This window comes from Diplotaxodon limnothrissa, linkage group LG7 (genome assembly GCF_057381915.1).
Source record: "Diplotaxodon limnothrissa isolate DT_005_m linkage group LG7, D_limnothrissa_male_GT1.1, whole genome shotgun sequence".
In the NCBI taxonomy this organism is placed as follows: domain Eukaryota; kingdom Metazoa; phylum Chordata; class Actinopteri; order Cichliformes; family Cichlidae; genus Diplotaxodon; species Diplotaxodon limnothrissa.
The window spans coordinates 41,829,028-41,851,863 of NC_140602.1; the positions used below are offsets into that span (position 1 = coordinate 41,829,028).

The following is a 22,836-nucleotide window of genomic DNA, read 5'->3' on the forward strand; positions in this document are numbered from 1 at the left end:
TTAAGGAGAACAGCTATTTTAATGTTAATATAAAGAAGAGGCTGCCCCTCCATAAGCAGGATTATGGAGGGGCAGCCTCCATAAGCCTGCATTAAAGTTGTGCATTGACAGAAAATGCACAACTTTAATGCACAACTCTTTTTATCCATTATTTCATCAGCAAACTACTACGTGGCTGAACTCTTGCAGAAGTCCACCAAAACAAACCCGTCTGTTTTGCCACACAGCTCGGGGTGTCAATGTGGCAATGGTGATGAAAACAAAACTCAACAGACAGTGTCTTCAAGTGAGGTTAGCACAAACATGACAAGATAAAAAAAAAAAGTCAGAAGCTATTTTAAAAACATGCACACAAAAACATTTGTGTGCATGCATACACATAAACAAAAAGAACCTGGACCTGTTCCCCATTTTGTGCTTCTTGAGCACTCTCACTACCCCACTTCCTGTTTTCTTAATTTGTACCAAAGAATGGGCTGACATGACAGACAGACTGGCAGCCAGTCAGAGAGACAGAGAAACAAGCACATTTTATCTCCCACCCAACAGTGCTAAAAAAAAGAGAAAGAAACCACATGCGCAGACGATAAAGAAAGGGTGAAGGCATTAAACAGACTCTGCAGACTCTATGGCGCTACAAAAACAAAATGACGTCTTACTGTTCTTTATGAGGTATAAAGCGTTAAGACTAACCTGAAAAAACTGGTATGCCATGACACAGTCATCCATCACAGGGCTTTCCATCCCTTTAGAGAAACCATAGCGATGTGCGTATGATAAATTGCTGCTGTTGTACCAGCCAGGAAAATAGTATCTGGACAAGAGGGGTGATCATGGAAAAGAAGAGAAAAGAGAAAAAGAGAAGAAAAAAAAGTTTGAAAAATCTGAAACAGATTAAGGAAATCAGAAAAAAAAACTAAAAAGTATAACTGTCTACCTGATTCTGAAGTGCAGTTTCTCACAGGATGAGTGGTCCACTTTAAAGACATGATTTGGGGCGAACCATGTTCGGTCACTTTCCCTCATTAGGCCAAACAAGCTGCAGTACACTGGACCAATCCCTGGAAAAAGAATAAATATACATATTGTTTTAAATTAATTAAGTCATTTAAATGTTTAAGGTGCTGTTAGTTTTACTCCGTTAGCAGCTATCTTCCAATCACTTCGTCCTACAGTGTCTAACATCATCCCCTATTTAAAGGTCACTTCAGTAAACACTTAATTGCACACATCAATAACCAGTTCGTAAATATAAAAAACAATTTCACTAAACAAACTGCTGATATTTAGAATTTTTTTCGCACATGCAGGATGCTTTGTGGCATCACTGCAGCCTGCAAACAACTGCATTAACATGCTCAACAACAACCAAATATTCTCGTGTAGTGTATCTTCAGTTACCGCTGGTCGATATGCTTCCCCCCACATCGAAAGTCCCTGTGTGCTAGAAGTCTGATGATAATGATGATGATGTATATAGGCTAACAATGGATGGACGACTTCATATACATCCGTAGTAATAAGCATTTGTACAGTATTACGTAAAATGCTTGATAACCCGTCATGTATTTATATTTTTGTAGGAAATGGTGAAATTAATTTGTTGAAACATGTGTATATATATATATATACATGGAAATAGAGTATATAGTTTGTAAAATTCTAAAAAGCTCGAATAAGGTCAGTATTTAGTATGACTACTATGACTCTTAGACTTTCTTTTAATGTTTATAAGCATTCGTCAAGAATATTTCTCCCGGCCTCTTCAAGGAAATCTAAAGCTTTTCTTTGGATGTTGGTTGCCTATTGTCCAAATCTCTGTCAAGACGATCTTATACTGCTTCGATGATGTTGAAGTGCAGGCTCTGTTTTGTTGGTAAGTTGCCTGCTATGTGTAGATCAAATACTTGTTCATTCCTTCGGTGCTTTTTTTATGCTTGAATGATTCACAGGTCAGTGTTAAGTGTCTTTTAAAAAAAAAGAAAAGAAAAAGAAAACCTTCCTCTGAAAGACACCAGTGTCCAAAGAAAACCTCAGAAAGACCTTCAGAAAGCTTGGCAAGGTATTGCTCAAAACGTCAATACAAATTAGAACAAATCTGGCACAATGGAAGCAAAATATTAAGAGAATAATACTGTATTTGGTACAATACTGTATTTTGTCACATCCAACTACAGGGAGTGCAGAATTATTAGGCAAGTTGTATTTTTGAGGAATAATTTTATTATTGAACAACAACCATGTTCTCAATGAACCCAAAAAACTCATTAATATCAAAGCTGAATGTTTTTGGAAGTAGTTTTTAGTTTGTTTTTAGTTTTAGCTATTTTAGGGGGATATCTGTGTGTGCAGGTGACTATTACTGTGCATAATTATTAGGCAACTCAACAAAAAACAAATATATACCCATTTCAATTATTTATTTTTACCAGTGAAACCAATATAACATCTCCACATTCACAAATATACATTTCTGACATTCAAAAACAAAACAAAAACAAATCAGTGACCAATATAGCCACCTTTCTTTGCAAGGACACTCAAAAGCCTGCCATCCATGGATTCTGTCAGTGTTTTGATCTGTTCACCATCAACATTGCGTGCAGCAGCAACCACAGCCTCCCAGACACTGTTCAGAGAGGTGTACTGTTTTCCCTCCTTGTAAATCTCACATTTGATGATGGACCACAGGTTCTCAATGGGGTTCAGATCAGGTGAACAAGGTGGCCATGTCATTAGTTTTTCTTCTTTTATACCCTTTCTTGCCAGCCACACTGTGGAGTACTTGGACGCGTGTGATGGAGCATTGTCCTGCATGAAAATCATGTATTTCTTGAAGGATGCAGACTTCTTCCTGTACCACTGCTTGAAGAAGGTGTCTTCCAGAAACTGGCAGTAGGACTGGGAGTTGAGCTTGACTCCATCCTCAACCCGAAAAGGCCCCACAAGCTCATCTTTGATGATACCAGCCCAAACCAGTACTCCACCTCCACCTTGCTGGCGTCTGAGTCGGACTGGAGCTCTCTGCCCTTTACCAATCCAGCCACGGGCCCATCCATCAAGACTCACTCTCATTTCATCAGTCCATAAAACCTTAGAAAAACCAGTCTTGAGATATTTCTTGGCCCAGTCTTGACGTTTCAGCTTGTGTGTCTTGTTCAGTGGTGGTCGTCTTTCAGCCTTTCTTACCTTGGCCATGTCTCTGAGTATTGCACACCTTGTGCTTTTGGGCACTCCAGTGATGTTGCAGCTCTGAAATATGGCCAAACTGGTGGCAAGTGGCATCTTGGCAGCTGCACGCTTGACTTTTCTCGGTTCATGGGCAGTTATTTTGCGCCTTAGTTTTTCCACACGCTTCTTGCGACCCCGTTGACTATTTTGAATGAAACGCTTGATTGTTCGATGATCACGCTTCAGAAGCTTTGCAATTTTGAGACTGCTGCATCCCTCTGCAAGATATCTCACTATTTTTGACTTTTCTGAGCCTGTCAAGTCCTTCTTTTGACCCATTTTGCCAAAGGAAAGGACGTTGCCTAATAATTATGCACACCTGATATAGGGTGTTGATGTCATTAGACCACACCCCTTCTCATTACAGAGATGCACATCACCTAATATGCTTAATTGGTAGTAGGCTTTCGAGCCTATACAGCTTGGAGTAAGACAACATGCATGAAGAGGATGATGTGGACAAAATACTCATTTGCCTAATAATTCTGCACTCCCTGTAGTTCATCCTTGAATCCTGTTCATGTCTGGGCCCCATGTAAAGAAATCCTCTCCAGCTTTTCGTGGTGATGATGTACTCTGCCATGTTTACAAGAACACAGCGGACACCAGAACAGTGGCCTAGACCAAACTTGAACTAGGAAAACCAGTTAAGTTTAAATGAATGTTTTTGCCAAATCTGAAAAACTTTCCCTTGAATGCTCCTGAGATAGCGGGTTCCTGACTGAGCTCCTTGGCATGGGTGATGAACTTTATTGGACTGGGTCAGGCCACGGCGGTCTACAATGCTGAGGCATAAAAAGTGCCATGAAGAAAACAACTGGTGTTTTATCAGTGTTCGAACTGAACTTAAAGGGCATAAAATGTCATCACGCATGCGGAAGCCCTCACACATGTGAAGCAACAGAGTGAGGACAGAAGCGCTGCCGAGGAGGAAATGGGCTCAACCACAACAAGGGAAGTAAAGTCAAAGTGCTAACAAGGTTAATGTACAGACAACTCCTACCGTGTGATATGTATTACAATCAAAACAGTATAAAAAGTTCAAGATACACTGAAGACTAAAATACTGTAGTTCTACATTTTAAGAGATTTGTACCGCATGTTAGATTTAATAACTTTGTATGCTTTTTTTTAGAAACTGAACAATCAAGCAGAACATCCTTGTGTCTTACTTTTTAACTTATTTCTACATGAGGACTAAAAGGAAGAAATTGTACTAGGGATGACTGCAAAGAAGGAGGCCATAATTAACTTCAGTCTGGTAGCAAGTTGTCCTGCCCTAGCCATTTAAATGAATATTAATGATTCTCTAATAAATAATATCCTAGTAACAAACTACTCAACTTATTCAGCTAAATTCAACTGCAATTAACCAACAAAAGAAACAGTCTAAGAGACAGTCAGAAGGTAAAGTACAAGTTTAAGAATTGACAAAGAGGTGGAAATGAAAAATGAAACAAAGACTTTGAAAAATGGGGAAATATAAAAACAGCTCATGGTAAAAAGACTTCATTCAACCGTTCCAGAAGGAAGGGTGCACATAGGGGAAAACAGACACACAGCGAGACAACTTCCTGATCTGAGTTTTCTAGAAAGAGGCGATGACAAAGTGGCCTTACTATCTTAGTTCTGTTTTCACGACTAAAAACTGGCCTAAGCAATCTAATTCTGGTCTTACTTTAAAAGACAGTTTAAGAAAATGTGCATCTAAACCTTGCAGAGCTTGAATGCTCCTTTACGACCTTTACGAGGATTAAACTGGTCAGTTAGCCCTTAGTAACCCAGTGTCTTAGTGATCTGCAACATCTGCCAAACAGCTGAAATTCACATTTTTATTCATGTGTCGTTAACGTTGGGGAGTGTATTTTTTTTTCTTAGTGACCGATGGCTGCCAGGAGGTCACTCACCAATCTTGAGGCCTGCATAATTAGGGCCTAGGTTTTATTTTTAAAAAGCTGTTTTTTGTGACAGTTCAAGTAACCATTATCACTAGTCTACCATAATTATGCACAATCATCTGTGAGTAGTTTGGGAATGTAGACATCTTTAATTTAGAGTCAAATAATTTCTTGTCAGAATGGAGTTAAAGTTACTGCATGAAGTTCCCCTCCCTAGGAAATTCTGTTCAAAATGCAGTCTTGTTTTTTTTTGTCTGGCAGTTTTTGTGTTGGTGTTTCTTGGGGGGGTTTTCTTGCATTTACAAAGAATAAATGAAAGATTAAGAAAAAGGTATGGTATTTAATGTCTAAAACAAATGCACTGAAACAACAGTCCAAAAAGGGTTAACAAACCAGATTACGGGCTCACATTGTTCTGGCAGGGCAAAGAGTATTCATCTCAAAGCAGAAGTAATTCCAATTTAGAGCAATTTTAACCAAGAACAAATCATATTCAAAGAGTGCATCAAGTTTGTTTTCCCCAAAAACGCCAACACAGCTAACTTATTCAACTGCCTTAAAACACCCTAAAATGGATAAGAAAAACAAAACAGTGGTTGCTAATACGAATATCCAACATCAACTCAGGTGCTGTACAATGCATCAGCCTATTCATCCTGAAATAATGTAAATAACATCCATTATTCAGGTATAATGAATTCAGTGAAACGATATATTTTGCTATCTTCTGCAAATGTGCTTTAAATAGCAGGAATGTTGCACAATGTAAAACTAAAAGCTGTGCCTGCTGATTTAATGCTTCACCAAGTTTAGCTGAACGAAAAGGAGCCTTTTATTTTCATTGAAAGAGTTGTGCATTAGGGGAACTGCTGCAAACCATGAATGTGAAAGCAGTGCTGTTTTTATGGGACATTCCTAAGTGAAATTTGTAATCCAAAAATGTCTTGTTGGTTAAGAGTGGGTCTTTCACTGCCAGAATATGTGGATACAGAAGAACCTTTAGATTTCATTGATATAAACGCTTAATTAAAAAAATCCTTAACTGTACTGTGACCTATTTAGAGTTCAAGTGGCTTCTTACAGAAAGAAATGTGTTATAAAGAAACCAGTCACCTTTTAAGAGGATTCCAGCGTGAATGTATGCATTATTTGTAATGCACAGTTAACAGCTGTTGTTTTCTTTATACAAATTTTTTTTGTTAAGCTGAGGTTAGAAAATGGCTCAACCAAAAAATGTCAGATGTGTAAATGAAACTATACACTGCATGTGTGGGTAAACACGTGAACTGAAACACAGTTGTGACTCACCACACGCTTTCGCTGCAGAGATGCAGAGTTCCTCTGCTACGTACTCTCCAGGTGGAAACGTGAGGACACTTTCTGAATAACTTGCCCCGCCCTCTCCTCCCTCCTTCTCGCAGTACTGGTAGACGCTCAGACAGGTGGCCTTACTGTCTTGCTTCGGTCCAGTGGCCAAGTCTAGATTTGGCGGGAGGCCGTTCTGATTTTCCGTGGTGGGCGGGTCCATGTTTGTCAGCAGAATACAAGCCATGTGCCGCTTAAAAAAAGACATGCACCTGTCAGGTGAAAAAGAAGAGATAAAATGAGAAAGGAACGACTTAGAGTGAAAGGAGGCACTGCTGCAGAGAAGGATATTTTTTTATTTATTTTTTTTTGTGGGGGCGGGGGGGGGGGGGGGGGGGGTGTATTCAACCTATGCTTTGCAGCAATTGCTAATAAATACTACTTTACAACTGACCATTCAGTACATGTTGCATTGGATAGAAGCTAAGGATTTGAGGGGGTTTTTTGGAGGGGGGGGGGAGTTCTGCATATTAGAATTGTTTTGTTTTTGCATTTCATCAGTAACAGTTACAAGCAGTGAAAACTAGAACTTTGCAGTGTCATTGTCTGTAATAATATCCTGACCTCTGTTAACTTGACAACACTGAGCACTTCCGGCACCTGTACTGTATATAGATAAGAACTTTAGTTGCAAGTGAGCTTCTGAGTTAGTGGCGACACGGTTGCACAAAACTTTTTAGAGAGGAGAGATGCAAAAATGTGCAATAAAAACACTATATGAATGAAGCGGCTTATGTAATACAACAACCTGAACGATCTTAATAAAAACAAGACTGTCTCACTGTGCTTTATTTGAAAATATATCCATATACCAGTAATATCTGTAGTCAGCATTGTGTGGTGTAGCTCAGCTAAAACGCCCTTTGCTTGCAGAGTTCTTGATTTAAGAAGAGCTCTTCTTTCTGTGCACAAACTAGAAACCTAGAGTTAAATGTGAATAGAGCTGCACTTTAATTGTTGTGTACTACACTGGTACATGGAAGCCACAGGTATTTGGAATGACTCACTCAGAAGTCTCTGATTTGTGTATATTTGTAATACCAGAACATTAGATAGACTGCAGACCAATTCAGTGCTAGGTAGTTTCAGCTGCTCCCTTATTTCCCAAAGGGCTGGATCTGTATGTTTGGTTTGGGACAGACCTTTAAGCCAGATGCCATTTCCCAAACAGCCCTCCAATTTACTACATCCGGGTTGTACTGAGGATGCAGATATAAGCTTGTGACCCACTGAGCCCGGGCTCAGGGGGGTCACAATAATAAACCATTACGCCATGAAAGCACTCCACTGATGAATTCAGTAGAAAGACTTATTCTTGTTTTATAGCAACATGTGTGTGTCTGTTTAGCATTTTCCTCTGGAGAGCCTTGTTCCTCTGGAACATTAGAATACACATTTAGGACTACTCTGATCAGTTCGCATTTTCAATGTGTGCTGGGGTAAACAGCATCAGATGAAGCTCATAAGTGAAGAATGACCTCTATTGAAGTGCACAGTGGTAAGTGTAGCTTCTTGACTTAAACGTTCAACCTCTCTCCTTGGAAATTACAGTCATCCCAACAAAAGAATAAAAACTCTACGCCCTCAACTTAATGCCAGCAGCAACAAAACAGTGTCAAACAAAGGTGTTATTACTGACTTATAAAAACAAAGAGGAAGTGCAACAATATTAAAACAAACAACACATAAAAAAACTGCACAAGTGCTGCGGAGAGATAACAAAAATGGATTTCATGAAAATTAATTAAATGTCTTTCCCAACGTCGTGGGAAAGACACTGATGAGGTGAAACGCCGTCATGTAACTTAAATAAGTCGGTCCTATTAAATCAGCTGAGTCAGCGGTAACTTTTAAATGACTTCTGAAAACATTTTTATAGTTGAGCTTTCCCTTTTGGCAAAGCTTATTATCATTTCTTTTAACTTTTTTATCCAAACTATGATCCATTGTTTAGCCGTGTGTTTGAAAAATAGTGCAATACAAATAAAACTATGATAATATTTCTGGACAACCGTCAGTAGGTAGGCATTATTACTGACTGAGATAAGCCTTCCTGTTTCAGATAGGCGCTGACCCCTGTCTGGCCATGGATATCTGCCTGGTTACAGAGGTCTTTAGAGCTGCTTCCAATACATTGAGTACAAGTACTAAGTGCTCATTTGCTGCACAAACCTCAGCAGACAAGAGAATTGCGTGTTTTCACAATACTTGAGTAGCCATGCTTTCAAAATGTTTTTGAAATTGTTGTTTAACGTTTAAATCTTTGGTGACCTAAATTCAGTTAATGGGTACTTCCTATTTTATTACTGGGTCAAAGTATTGTGCCAGCAGGGGTGTAAGCGGCTCTGGATTAAACCGATTACTCCAATTAATGATACAGATTCAATTTATCAAACAACTGAACAAGCGTTGTTTACTAGTGGTACTCGTATTCTGGCCACTGCCCTTCAGCACATGCTTCACCATAGCAGGGGCTCGATGTAAGTCTTACTTTAAACGACAGTAATAGCCGGTAATAGTTTAAGCAGAATAAAACAATAATAAAGTCAAGCTAATTAAAACAATGGGAGCTGTAGGTATAAAGTTGATGACAAAAGAGAGACTTGCACATTTTGTTTTTACAGTTCCAGGCAGAGCAGCTCACTAAATGCTGCAGTAATAATATTCTTCCAATTGTTTCAGGTCTCTATTGATGTTATTATAATTGTTCGATAGCTGGGGACTATTCTACATGTTGTACAAGAAGAGAGAGAAAAACAGCCCTGTTTACACACCCAAAACGTTTATCATGCAGCAGACACACACACACAGAGTTTTACCAGTTCCTTGCTCCGTCTTATCAGGGCCTTGGTATAAGTTGAGGTCAGAGCTATCAGCTCTCACACATTTTACTTTTTATGACTTTTTGGTTTCACTTCTGGTTACAACGCCAGCTCTTCATTCAGCCTGGACTGCTGGACTTCATTAAAAGTCAGGATTAAAGGTGCTTTTTGTACAATTAAAATAACCATCAGCAGTCGATCTTAAAATAAGCTGAATGTCTGTTGTACATTTCAAGGTTATGGTTCTGAGTTTCAGACTGTTGGCTGCAGTGCCAGCTGACCACAGAAAAAGTTGTGTGTGACTAAAGTCTATCTGGGCTGGAAGCCTGCCAGAGGCTACCGTGCAAATTTCCAGTGGACATTCCTATCTGCAGATCCTTCTGTACAGACTGTTGTCCTGTCTGAGCAACTTTTCTGCAAACTAAAATATTCTTTCCACTGTGAACTGTGGATATCCACCCAGTTGCTCTCCAGGGGTGGTCCTCGTGATCTGAGCTGCTCTTTAAGTTTTGCTTTTACTGCAGCCTCCTCTTACGCTGCAATCCTTCTTTCGGTTTCATCTAATTGTAAATGTCTTTAAGTAGTTTATTCTCTTGTCTAAACCACTTATCTCATCCTTCCTTGGTCTTCTAACCTAAAGCTAACCTTTACTGTAACACCTAAGCCTAACCCTTTCTCCATTCTATCATTGTTCTTGTTCTGGCAACTTATTTTATTGAAACTAACTAATGCTTATATATATTTCTATATTTTATTAAACAAAACAGACTGTTTGGGATTTTTTTTTTGTTTTTGGTCCCAACTTCTCCAGGTTCACTCAAACACATCTCAGAATAGATTGTTTCATTCTACTGGACAGAGCCAGTAAAATCCAGCTTTAAAATGAATTCCTCCTTTATCTAAACTGTTTTATTTGTCTGCATTGCTCTTTAACAACTTCAAAACTCTAATTTTTGTGTATTTTCTTTACATAGATGTTACATAGATCTCGACTTAGTAGAAGCTGATAAAAGTTGAAGAATTAGTACTACAGTGGTGGAGGGGGGGTAATCTATACAAGGACTGGCAGAGAAATTACAGAATTAGCATGTGCTGTTTTGGAAGTGGATTAGTAGTTACTGTATAACAGCTATAGCATAAGTAGACTAGATATAATTACACTGCTTTAAATACTATACACAAATTGGAAATAGACTTACAAAAAAGGTGTGCAGGCACAAAATTACTCCACGCAGAATCAACACTATTAAATAACAATCTTAATAAAAATAGTATCAAAACTTACTGACAAAATACTGGAAGCTACAGGAAAACATGTTCTGGCTAAACAGCTGCAGAATGAAATATATTGTAATATTTTTTAATAAGTGACTAGTGACATTATCACAGCAAATACATCAAAGTTACATTTTAAGTGAGAAAGAAAACCCTACAAAACTGAAAAGCAGATTGATGGCTGAAACATTAAGAAAAAGCTGCAATTGTGCCAGTTCACTTGAGGAAAACAACAGCAGGAAAGGATACGACTTCCAGCAGTAACTTAACACAGTTCTGACACCATAAAAGTAATTAGTTATGTGCAGACAGGACCACAGAAGCAGGCTACAGCAATGGAGACCTCAGCTGACCCTGTTAAGTCAACACAACTCAGAATGAGGGGCGGTTTATAGACACAGAGCATAAAACGTTAGTGGTTACCATTCACAGCTTTATAACAGAGTAATTCCCATTCATTAAGAATTTTGACCATGACTTGAATGTACTGAAAGTTAAACTAAACCACTTCCTGCCAAAAAAATAAAAAATCACACAAAGGAGGCTCAGCTACACATTAAATTCAGCAAGAAACCACACTATGAGATGGTAGTCTTTGCAGTCTTGGTGAGATTGGAGTAGTGACACTTGAACCTGCACTCCACATTTCAGAGCATCTTCAAAGCACAGCTGCAGGCCAGGACAGTGGAGCTGTTGAACTTTGCCTGACCAATGTATCATTTTCTAACAGAAAGTTCTTGTCTTTGTTCTGTCTACTGTGGCTCAAAATGTTGTCCATCCCTGCTCTAGGTCCTGCCAAGGCTTTCCACAATGGCTTAGAAATGTAATATAGCTTGGATAGGCTCCAGTTTCACTGCAATCCTAAATTGAATAAGCAAAAGAAAACAGATGGATGAGAAAAAGCTGTTAGCTGGATTGGCTTACACTATTGTTTACTGCAACACTTGAGAGACTCCTAGTATTCAGTATAACAACTTCCTTGCTAACTTTATTCATGAGGCTTCACACAGGTCCAAAACATTATCAGCTAGCACCACACCCCAATTCAACTGAAAAACAAAAAAAACCCTCATAATAAAATACACAGCAAAAGGATAAAACCGAAGAAAATAAAATCACAGTGGCCAGCTGGACTTCTCTCAATCCTAATCTTTCACTAGTTCTAGAAGAGGTTGTAAAAATGTCAATTTTATTCAGGAGCTTTGCAGACAGATACAAAAAAACTGATGACTTTGATGAAAGGAAAACATCTAATGATTTCACAAACACCAACTAACCGGCACAACTATCTAGTTAAGCAAAAGTCCCTACTTACCATTACCGATGCTATCTATAGAAACTAATCTGGCTTCACAATTAGACGGTTGCTTCCTTGCTTGATGCACTGTTGGTGCTGTATGACACTCTGGAATCACTATTGATGTCAAGCTATACAGAGGCTTGTTTGACCTGTGTAACAATCTTGACTATTTGGTCCTAGAGGTGTATTTAATTTTTTATTTCCAAGTCCTCAATCAGCTCTTTACATGTTTACTTATCAAGCTTCTTATCGTATTATAATTAAATTTCTACTCACTGACCCCATCTTTTGTGTTATCTTGACTGTCTGGACTATTTAATTTTGTCATATTATATTTATGTTGCCGAGCTAATCCACTTTATCTAAGGTACTTTTTAATCGGTTGTGTTTAGTGTTTGGGCTCCTGCAGCACAGTGGAGATAAAGAAGTCAACACACGCTGCTCTGTTAAAATAACCTGCGCTGCTGTTATCTCTCAAAAGGTCACATGTAAAAATCCCCCTTTTGTCTTTTGACAAAATATCACAATATTTTAATGATTTTTCCCCCACAGAAGAAAGGAAAACTAATTAAAAGAAAACAACATCAGAATAGAGACCAACAGACTGCAACTGGAAAGGATTGGTTTCACTAGTAACTGAGCAAACAGAGCCATAACAGGGTTGTGGCTAAAGTTCATAAAAACACATTCAACCCGTTTACCATATACTGACACAACACTGTGTTTGTTTTAGCATGTTGACACTTCCCCAAAAACATGCACAAAACATAGAAATTGCACATACTCTGTGGAAAGGAAAATATAAGTAAACACTTTTTTTCTACTGAAGTAGAGCAGTCCATGTTTACCTACATTACTTCTGTTGCTATGTATGTAGAAATACTCCAACTCAGTGAAGAGGAGGAATGAAAACCCACACTCAAGGCTGTGCTATATAAAACATTACTGCCCTTTCTTATACAATTAACATCTTAAAAAAAAAACACTATTCCCATTACATTACGAAGAAAACACCCAGAACACACAACAGCAAAAGCAAAAGCAAACCAAGAGAAATAACAACTGCAACACCATTTACTTATATGTTTGCAACAGTTTCTGAGTTACACACAAATGGTGATCAAGAGAGCAGACAAGACTGAAACACCTCCCTTGTCGGCTTCTCCTTCTGTTGAAAAGCTAATATTGCGCATGCAGTAACACAACAAATTGTAAACTCGATTATTATTATTTACCCATCTTTTAGTAAAACTGTGAGAAGCTTCAAAGCTTCAAAAGAGCAAAAAAACCTAGTGTCACCACATATAATAACTGTATGCGGCAAAGACTCTCGCATGGAGCTGAAATTATACTGTCAACATTTCCAGGGTGTATCCTCCATCTTGCCAGATGACAGCGGGAAAGCCTCAAGTCTCACCATGACCCTGAGCTTGATGAGCCAAAGAAAAAAGATAGATGGAAGGTTGGCTGCTGGAATCACATATTCATCATTAGCAGCTGAGTCACTGTAATCAGCACAGCACGATATTTGATAACTTGGGTTATGAGGCTTCAAAAGGGTCCAGAACGTCAAGAGTTATCACCCCACCCCAATTCTCTTCATTATAAGGAGAAAAAAACCCTAAAAGAAAACAGCAGAAAAAAAAATCTGATTTCAGCAAGAGATTAGTCGACCTGCTGAATAGGAATAGTTGCCATACATACTGGAAGAGTTTTGCTCATGTCCATGATATTTTACCAGCTGCAAATGAGCACTGTGACTCACTGAGTAAAAAAATGCTTCTTTGCTACAGGGGTATGTGCGAAATGCAGCTGCACAGCACCGCAAATATGAAGCCAAAACAAATGACTCTGGTGGGCAAGAGACATCTCACAACTGGTGAAGGTTACGTAAATACTATTACCAGTACTGATGCTGTCTTACAGAATTTAGACATGATCCAATATCATCCAGCTTTTTCCGGTTCCAATACCTTGGCTGTGGTTATCTGCTGATACTCAGTATCAATAGGAGATCGGTGAAATTAGGAATATGTATTCCTCACTCACAGACAAGGAGCTGACAGTAAACAGGTGAAGAGAAATAATCGTGCCTGGCATAATAAAGGCTCACCACTAAGAGTTACACAAAAACCCACGTCCTTCCATGTTCTTAAATAAGATTACTGACCAAACATGACGAGGATGAGAAGGGCTCACTTTATCAGGTCACTTTGACCAATGTTAAAAACTTTTGCGAGCATACAAGCAGAAGCGTGAAATACGTCCAAAATACGGTCCCTCAGCTATTCGCTTCTTCTGTGCTATGTTAGCTCTGCTGCTAGCTGTGGCAGGAATGCAGAGAGGTGGACTGAATGGACCAAGGATCTGCTCTTTTTCACCATTAGCTGATCAAATTATTAGCTGGGGACATACCCGAGACGAACTGTTCTGGCATTAAGAGGAGAAGACTGGACTGTATTGTTAGTGCATGATGTGTAATTTGGAATCAGTGCAAACTACACAACAGGGACACCGTCTCTAAACTGTTTAAGGAAAATGCACTTTAAAAACAGAGTCAGTGACTTTAGAGTAGATGATCATACATGTTAGAAGTCTACACTAATGTTATACATTAAAAGGGATTTTCAATCTCACAATAAGGATTCTATATAATTAATTTAACACTGGTGTCAGATCAGTACTCGATATTTCCAGAAAGCCCAAAGTCATGGTATTAATATTAAATAGAAACTGGAAAAAGTCAAGGCATTTCCCTACGTGATTAATATATAACTATATTTTATCAGAAAGTACCAGCTCTTTTACACAAGATTCTTGGATCAAGTAGTAACCACATAAAACAACAACATCTAGTGACAATGACCACCTTCAGCACATTCATTATGATGCTTTAGGTATTGATATACATTATAGCAGAGGTGTGGACTCGAGTCACATGACTTGGACTCGAGTCAGACTCGAGTCATTAATTTTATGACTTTAGACTTGACTTGAAAAAATGTTCTAAGACTTGTGACTTGACTTGGACTTTTACACCAATGACTTGGGACTTGAATTGGACTTGAACCGGTTTACTTGAAAAGACTTGATATTTTACCCCAAATATAAAATTTAACATGCATATTATATAGAGATTGAAAATGTGACGTCATTCACGGGTAGAACCGCAAAGGATTCTGGGAACTCGTGGCAAGCGGTACTAGCGCACGCAGGCTTTCAATTAAAATCAGTTATACAGCGATAAAAAGAAACACAAAAATGTCAAGAAGCTGTTGTATTATTAACTGCAATAGCCGGTCGCATGACAGCCACGGGAAGCCGACGGGTAAAGAGATCGGTTGTTATCGGATTACGACGTTGAAGAGAAATTGTTCAAGCCATGTTTCCGAAGTAACAAAGAGGTGACGGATGGACTGGATAGCAGCCATTCAAAGATCAAATATAACGTCCCAGAACACTCCAGCTCACAGGTTAGTCTGCTCCAAGCATTTACACGAAGGTCAGTGTTTTTTAGTAGTTAATACGTCATTTTCATAACATAATTAGTGATATAGGTTACAAGCAAGTCTGGCGCTGAACAGAAATTGTCGCGCTATGCTCCTTTGTTTATTGTGCATAAATAGTGAATTGTCCTGACACAATATTGCGTTTCGCTTCTGTTATTATGGTACATTGACAAAAACATATACTTTTATTCACAGGATAAAACAGGTTTTTTGTATCACTAATTGCCCAGTGCGATTACAGCATACAATATTGTTGTCACTGCTACATTTCTGTGATGGGTACCAGAAATTATTTCCACTACTAATTAATTACCGTTGAGCTCAAAGGTCCTATTAATAAACGGTTAACGAATGTGTATTTATGACGACAATTTGTGAGACTGGTAAACTTATGATACGTACGATGGTCTTTCGTTCTACACGGTGCATTTCAAGGTCCTGCACCCATCCGTCGGTAAACTGTACCTGGACTTGTTGCAGTGACCGGAAGTTACTAAACTTCATGAGTGTATGCACTCACTCCAACAACCGTATGATTATAAATATGCATATAAATATGCTAAGATGAGATAGCTGACTTCATCTAACTAGCAAATGTTGTCCAGGCTACGTTGGTGATGCAGTTTTTTTTTTTAATGTGTATGATATTTTTGTCATGCGATTTTAAAGCTGGTCCTACAACCGCATCCAAGAATAACATGCAGCTTATCTCAGAACTGTCGGTGAAAATTATTCTTGGAGCTAGGTTTAATTGAGCTGCATTTTAAAGAGGTGCAATTTCACAATTTGTGTATATTTTCTAAGTTCACTATTTTGTCATGTGTTGAGAAAAACACAGATTTTAAAATTACATGGTCTAATATTTACATTTAGCATATAACTGCAACATGCCTTTTCGTTTTTTGTTTTTTTTTAAAGACTCGAAAGGACTTGAAATTCAAAGTTTCAGACTTGTGACTTGACTCGGACTTTTACACCAGTGACTTGAGACTCGACTCTGACTTGCCTGACATTACTTGAGACTTGACTTGAGACTTGAGGATAAAGACTTGAGACTTACTTGAGACTTGCAAAACAATGACTTGGTCCCATCTCTGCATTATAGGTATAACCATGTATACGTTTAGTTCTTTACACTAGCTATTTCATATTCAAAGTACATAAGTAGAAAAATGCTGTTTACCCCAGATCTGTTGCCAAGTAACATCATAAGCAACAGAAAAATGAAGGCGACACCTTCATAGTTTCCTATGTTGAAATGCATACATTTAGAAGATTAAAAAGCATGTTTACAGGCTGGTACAAACTGATTTGAGTTCCCTTCTTTCACAACAACTCAAAAGAGGGTAAAGAGGTAGGCTTTAATAACTCATCCACCTTGATGCTGTGGTGTGCCTCACATTTTCTAACTGGAGTTAATGAACTGGACCTCTTCACTGTATCTATGTTACTCTATGCCCTTTGGATCATTTTAATGGATCATTTGACAAATATAAGGGCTCACTGAGTTACGCAGCCAAGCCAATAAGCTTGTGCTGTTTTGTTAGACTGCTATTACTCTGCTACTAAACAGTAATAAGCTGACGTGTACGCCAAATATGACTTCCTACACCAAATGTTAGCATAAAGACTTCAACTCTGAAAGTCGAAAACAAGTGGGTGACATCGCAGTGACTACATCCATCTTTTATAGCATCTATGGTTATCTAATGCAGCAGATACAGAGAAAGAGACAGAGGTAAGCTGGAACTTTACCCAATGTGACTTTTTGGCTAAAAATACACCAGTGCTGTTTCCTGCGAATGGTCAGTGATGGTCAATCAACCAAAATATAAAGAATGCAGTGGTAAGCAAGAGATAAGAGGCAGATAAGAGGTGACGAGCAAATCATCGAGTACATTATTTAAAAACAACAACACACAGCAAGTTGCTAACTGTGAAGCATTCTGGCACAGACTTTCAGTCACAAGTGAAGAAGGCTGTTAAGCTGTCTGAAAATAATAAAGTTCAGGGTCAGAATTAATTGAGCAATTTCACATTTGCATTGCACACTAAACCCTACTTCCTTGGACCTTGCTCTAATCTAGCCACAAGTCTCTCTGTGTTGTGATGGTTCCTAAAAGGGTCATAAACATTATTTAAAGAAAGTTGTGATATGAAACAACATGAAGCTCTTATCGTGCTGTTCCATTTTAAACCACTCAACTAATTTTTCTCCACTGCAACAGCTGACAGTGCGGTTCTTTGTACATGACCTGGATAAAACTTGCACACACTGATGCAAGAATAATGTACTTTCCCCATAAAATGCCTGTGTCACTGATGTTGTCCTTCCAGTAAATAAAACAGTTTATTTGTCTTTGAAAACTGTGCCAGCTCTGCCTACATACACAACTGAAACATTACCAAGGCTATTAGTGGTTATTTTACAACTAAAATAAGACAGCAGTGGCAAACTGTATATATGTCAGATCTAAACCTAACATACTTATACTACTTCAGTATATCCTTGTTGTGATAAATGTGGACCTTAACCCGTCTTTATTCTATCACCAGCACTTTCCTTCAAATGGCATACAGTCAGAATAAGAATTCTTTTTAGTATTACTGATGACAGATGATTCAAACATTTCAAAAATTATAAAGCTTGAACTGGAAACTGACTGCTCTCAAGAGTACAGGCTTGCAAAATTAATCATCACTACTATAAAGAATCCATTCAAATCATAAATCTAGCAGCTTTGTAATGTAAAAGGTTTGTAATAAACCCTACCCCCATGAAGACTCAAAGTTGGGGTTTTTGTCAAAGGTTCTTGAGAGCGCTGTTGATTAAAGGGATGAGGGAATCCCCTTTTATTACATCTTACCAAAACGGTCTAATACTGTGCAACCGACCTTATCGCTGGAGTTTATTCATACTTGAGCTCATTTTCCAACGACATAAAGAAGATCATTCTCCTGTTCAACTGGTCTGTATCCTTTTCAATTGGAGCAACAAATATTTCCAGTTATTAAAGTATTCCCGTTTACTGATAAAAATCAGAGTAAGCTGTTACAAATGCCTTTTCAGGGAGGACACGAATTTAGATTAAGATAATGGTTGATTTATTTTTTGTACCTTGCATTTATATGTGTTGAATGCTGCGAGCTCTTGCAAGCATTAAATAAAGCAACCTGTTCTTAGTGGTTTTCATTCAAAGGTTTCCCAGGAGCCTCTCCTTGGTGATCTAAAAGCAGTATATGATTACTGTCTAAAAACCTTCAGCAAATAAAATCTGTTACAATATGGAAGGAGCTGCCAGACATTTTCACTAAAGTACTGATTTAAAAGAGGCAGGGGAGACTTTGGAAGAAGGCAGTAAGCAGCTGGACAAATCCCCATTGTTTGAATCTTTAGACTAGTTAGACATGCTATTCACACCAATTTAAAGTGAGTTCTGTACTGGGGTGCCAGGAATATGTCATGCAATACAATTAAGCCGTTTCCAACATGACAATGAGTTCAGTCTACAGGCCTCTATAATAATTAGCCTTATTAAAGACAGTCTGTAATGAGGAACTGTACGACACACTAATGTAAGCCTTAAATCGGTTTAGAGACTGTGTTCCTGTTGTGTAGTTTGCACTCAAGATAGACGTATCTTGAGCTATGTATTTATTTACATAAATAAATACATTTTACAGCTTATGTATTTAAGCTATAACTCCAGTAACAGGGAGGTTAGTGGAGTTAACTAAGAATAAACTAAAATACAAAACTAAATGAGCAAGACTAACAGAAATAAAGACAAGAATTATGAGAAAAATGGGAAGTAACAACATCACAACACACTTGATGAGACATGCATTTGTGTCCTGGTGAGACTTGGGATTAGGGCTGGGCCATATTATACCGTTCACGGTAATACCAGTATAATGTTAGGCAACGATAGGAAAATGAAATATCGTGATAGAATGGGAGTAAAACGCGCATGCGCAGTGCCTTTGTTTTCATACGCACATGGCCAATTGTTGAGTGAAACAGATGAACCAGAATTGGTTTGTAAAAATGGTGCAACTTCAGTGATGTGGAACTGGTTTGGTGTTTGTCCGTCAGATACACGACAAAGCACATTTTTTTGCAGAACATGCAAGCGGCCGTCGTTATTGTCATATTTGTCGGACTAAGATGCTCTTAAATCTGGGAGTAATCTGGGTCCTAAACTCCGTATGCTTCAGGTCAAACAACACTGCAGCATCACTTAGAGTTAAAAACTGTCTAAATTCTTTCATCTTTAATAAAACGATCAGCATTGCTGCTTTACCAGGTGTAACTATAAAGTTTAACTTCCAGGCATCCATGAAAACAAAAGTTATTACATTTAACGGAGTTAGAAGTTAGCAGGAAGCTAGCGGAAGTTAGCTCGCTAGTTTCGCTAGTTACCTAAGCATGATATAGCATGTTCTGACGGAGAGATTTCTGAAAAAAATCAAACGTGCAGCTCTGCTATCACTTCCAACATAAATGAAGACAGGAAACTAAACAGCATTGACGTTTGTAGGGTTACTGAAGTTGGGCTAGCTGGTATATAATGATGTGCTACGTGATCGCTAGCGACACAGCTATGTTAGCATAACATAAACAGTGAAGCTGGAGGACGAACACTAACACTTTTCCACTTATAAAAGTTAACGTTAAGGTTCCTCATGGTTAGAGACAAATGCAATCGCATGGCAGGATGCTGTAAACGGACCAAACTTCAGTCAGGAGAACAACTGAGATAATCCATCCACAATACGAGGTTAATCATTAATATACTGCAACAACATGGGAATAGAGCAGCTGCCAGAGAATTCAACATTAATGAATCAATGGTACAGAAGTGGAGGAAGCAAGAAGAATGAGTTTAATAAAGTTTGATTTATCTGACTGCTTTGTTTCGCTTAATGTGCCTTATAATCCCGTGCACCTTATGGTCCGAAAAATGCGTACTGCACACTGCAGTTTAATGTTGCAAAGCACCTCTTTTTAACTTCAGTGGATATTATACATGGTTATGCTCAGGATATGTCAGCCCATTTCTACTGGAAATGCCTTTTGGTTAAACTTTCAGCAAGGAATTTGAATTTGCACTGTTACATTTTTATAAAGCTTTAATATACATAAAAACCAGCTTCTTGTTTAAGTGAAAATAAATGGAAGGTTGTCTTTTTGCGCTAGTAATGTTGTGGAGTTGTAGTTTGTCTCGCATCAATTATATCGTCGGTTATATCGTTATCGCAAATTTTCAAATATATATCGTGATAAATATTTTTGGCCATATCGCCCTGCTCGGGATTACTATTCTATATGATCATCAATCAAGTGCCATTAAAAATTGCATTATTCTTAAGTTCTAAAATACATGCTCCTAATGAATAGTCTCTATATCCTAATAATGGCAAAAAATAAATAAATAAATAAAACTAAGAAAGAAAGTAATAAAAACGAAACTAAAACTACACGCTTGTAGACCATAAAGACAAAACTGAAATATGCTAAATCCTCATTGGGTGCTAACTGAAAAAAATCAAATTCCTAAGATAAAGCTCAGAGGTAAGAAGGAAAAACAAGTAAGAGTATAGAAAACTAATAATTCTAGGATGCAGCTCCCCAGTGAATTAGTTCCTGAACACCCAAAGTTTAACAAAATAGAGAAATCATACTATACATGTTTGTATGCTCCCTATCTCCTCCTATACGAGTGAACCAATCTTGATGAGACATTGTGAGTGCCAATGCGTATATGGCATATACAAACATTTTATACAATTCCACAATCGAATATGTTTGTACAGTTCAGCTTAATAGACAATTTGACTGTACACCGAATGGAATGTCATAGCATAGAAGCAATGTCATATTGAAGGAACGTTATAGTAAGGTGTAGAATGTCGTAGTATAGAATGGAATGTCATAGCATAGAAGCAATGTCATATTGAAGGAACGTTATAGTAAGGTGTAGAATGTCGTAGTATAGAATGGAATGTCATAGCATAGAAGCAATGTCATATTGAAGGAACGTTATAGTAAGGTGTAGAATGTCGTAGTATAGAATGGAATGTCATAGCATAGAAGCAATGTCATATTGAAGGAACGTTATAGTAAGGTGTAGAATGTCGTAGTATAGAATGGAATGTCATAGTATAGAAGCAATGTCATATTGAAGGAACGTTATAGTAAGGTGTAGAATGTCGTAGTGTAGAATGGAATGTCATAGTAAAGAAGCAATGTCATATTGAAGGAACGTTATAGTAAGGTGTAGAATGTCGTAGTGTAGAATGGAATGTCATAGTAAAGATTGGATTGTCATAATATAGAAAGGAATTTCATAGAATGAAATGTCATATTGAACAGAACATTACAGTAAGGTGTGGAATATCGTGGTATAGAATGGAATGCCAGATTAGAATGCCATGTCCCAGTATATAATGTATTATAGCATCATACTTTAATGATGTACGTAGGTATATAATCTGGTAATAAAGGGTTAAACTAGTTATAAATAAATGTAAACTGTTGACATCGCTGAGTTGACATCGCTTTATTCACGTCAACAAACATGCAAAGCTCTGCAGAGGGGGTCTTCATGAAGGTCAGCTTTTTCCTGAAGGTCTGTAAAAGTGCTGCCTCTTCAGGTTTTCAAAACTCGAATTACTGGTTGATAACGGACTGCTGATGGCAGATGGGCACAGCAGTACATATAGGCTGTAATAAAATCCTGATCCAAATCAATGATCATTAGAGTCTTTTTCTTTACACGGGCATGTTTGATAAACTGAGAGTGGACTGCAGTGAAAATCTAACTAAATGGATTTTCTTAGTAAGTTTCTTGTGTGCAGCCGTTTCTATATTTACCACGTAAACACAAGTATGGCAGGCACATGCTCAGCAAAAACTTTCTGTAAAAAAGCAAAGTTTAGCAAGTCTGACTGCCACACACCAACTGATGAAGCCCGGCTCGACTAGCTAAGTTACTGCGCTAACCATAAGCACGATTAAATTCATAGCAACAATGACTCCTCTCAGCATCACCCGCACACGCTCGCACTTACTCTCCTTCCTTTAGGTTACGGCTGCTTCAGCTTCCCTTCCGTCCGCTCGGGTCTGCGGGTCGGCGTGTAGTCCAGTGCTGGGTCAACTTCGCGCTACAGCTAAACTACGACGGCTCCTGAATGTTCACCATAGCTGTCAATAAAAGTACCCGCTGCTTCGTTATTTTCTCCCTCAAACGCCATCCTGTTGGTCTTTACATATTTCCCTGCGACTGCTTCGTTTTACTCTCCACACTAACTACACTGTAGGTCAGCTCTCCGTATTTTCTTTTTTTTAACCCGACATGTTTGCTTTAAGGTCAAATAGAGCACGGACTGAAACCTCCACCGTAGAAACCTCCTGTTATGTGCGGACACACTGA

The 22,836-nt window shown here is 38.3% G+C and overlaps 1 protein-coding gene across 1 annotated transcript in view; it reads right to left on the minus strand.

Annotated features, from left to right (window-relative positions):
• The window catches only part of jak2a (Janus kinase 2a), a 42,940-nt gene extending 20,104 nt beyond the window's left edge, over nucleotides 1-22,836 (minus strand). The window contains exons 1-4 of the mRNA XM_085359707.1: nucleotides 22,475-22,836; nucleotides 6,438-6,706; nucleotides 938-1,061; nucleotides 694-814 (exon numbers count right to left, since the gene is read on the minus strand). Of these exons, the coding sequence (XP_085215833.1) occupies nucleotides 694-814; nucleotides 938-1,061; nucleotides 6,438-6,702 (510 nt within the window). The 5' untranslated portion in view covers nucleotides 6,703-6,706; nucleotides 22,475-22,836. The remainder of the gene's footprint in view (nucleotides 1-693; nucleotides 815-937; nucleotides 1,062-6,437; nucleotides 6,707-22,474) is intronic.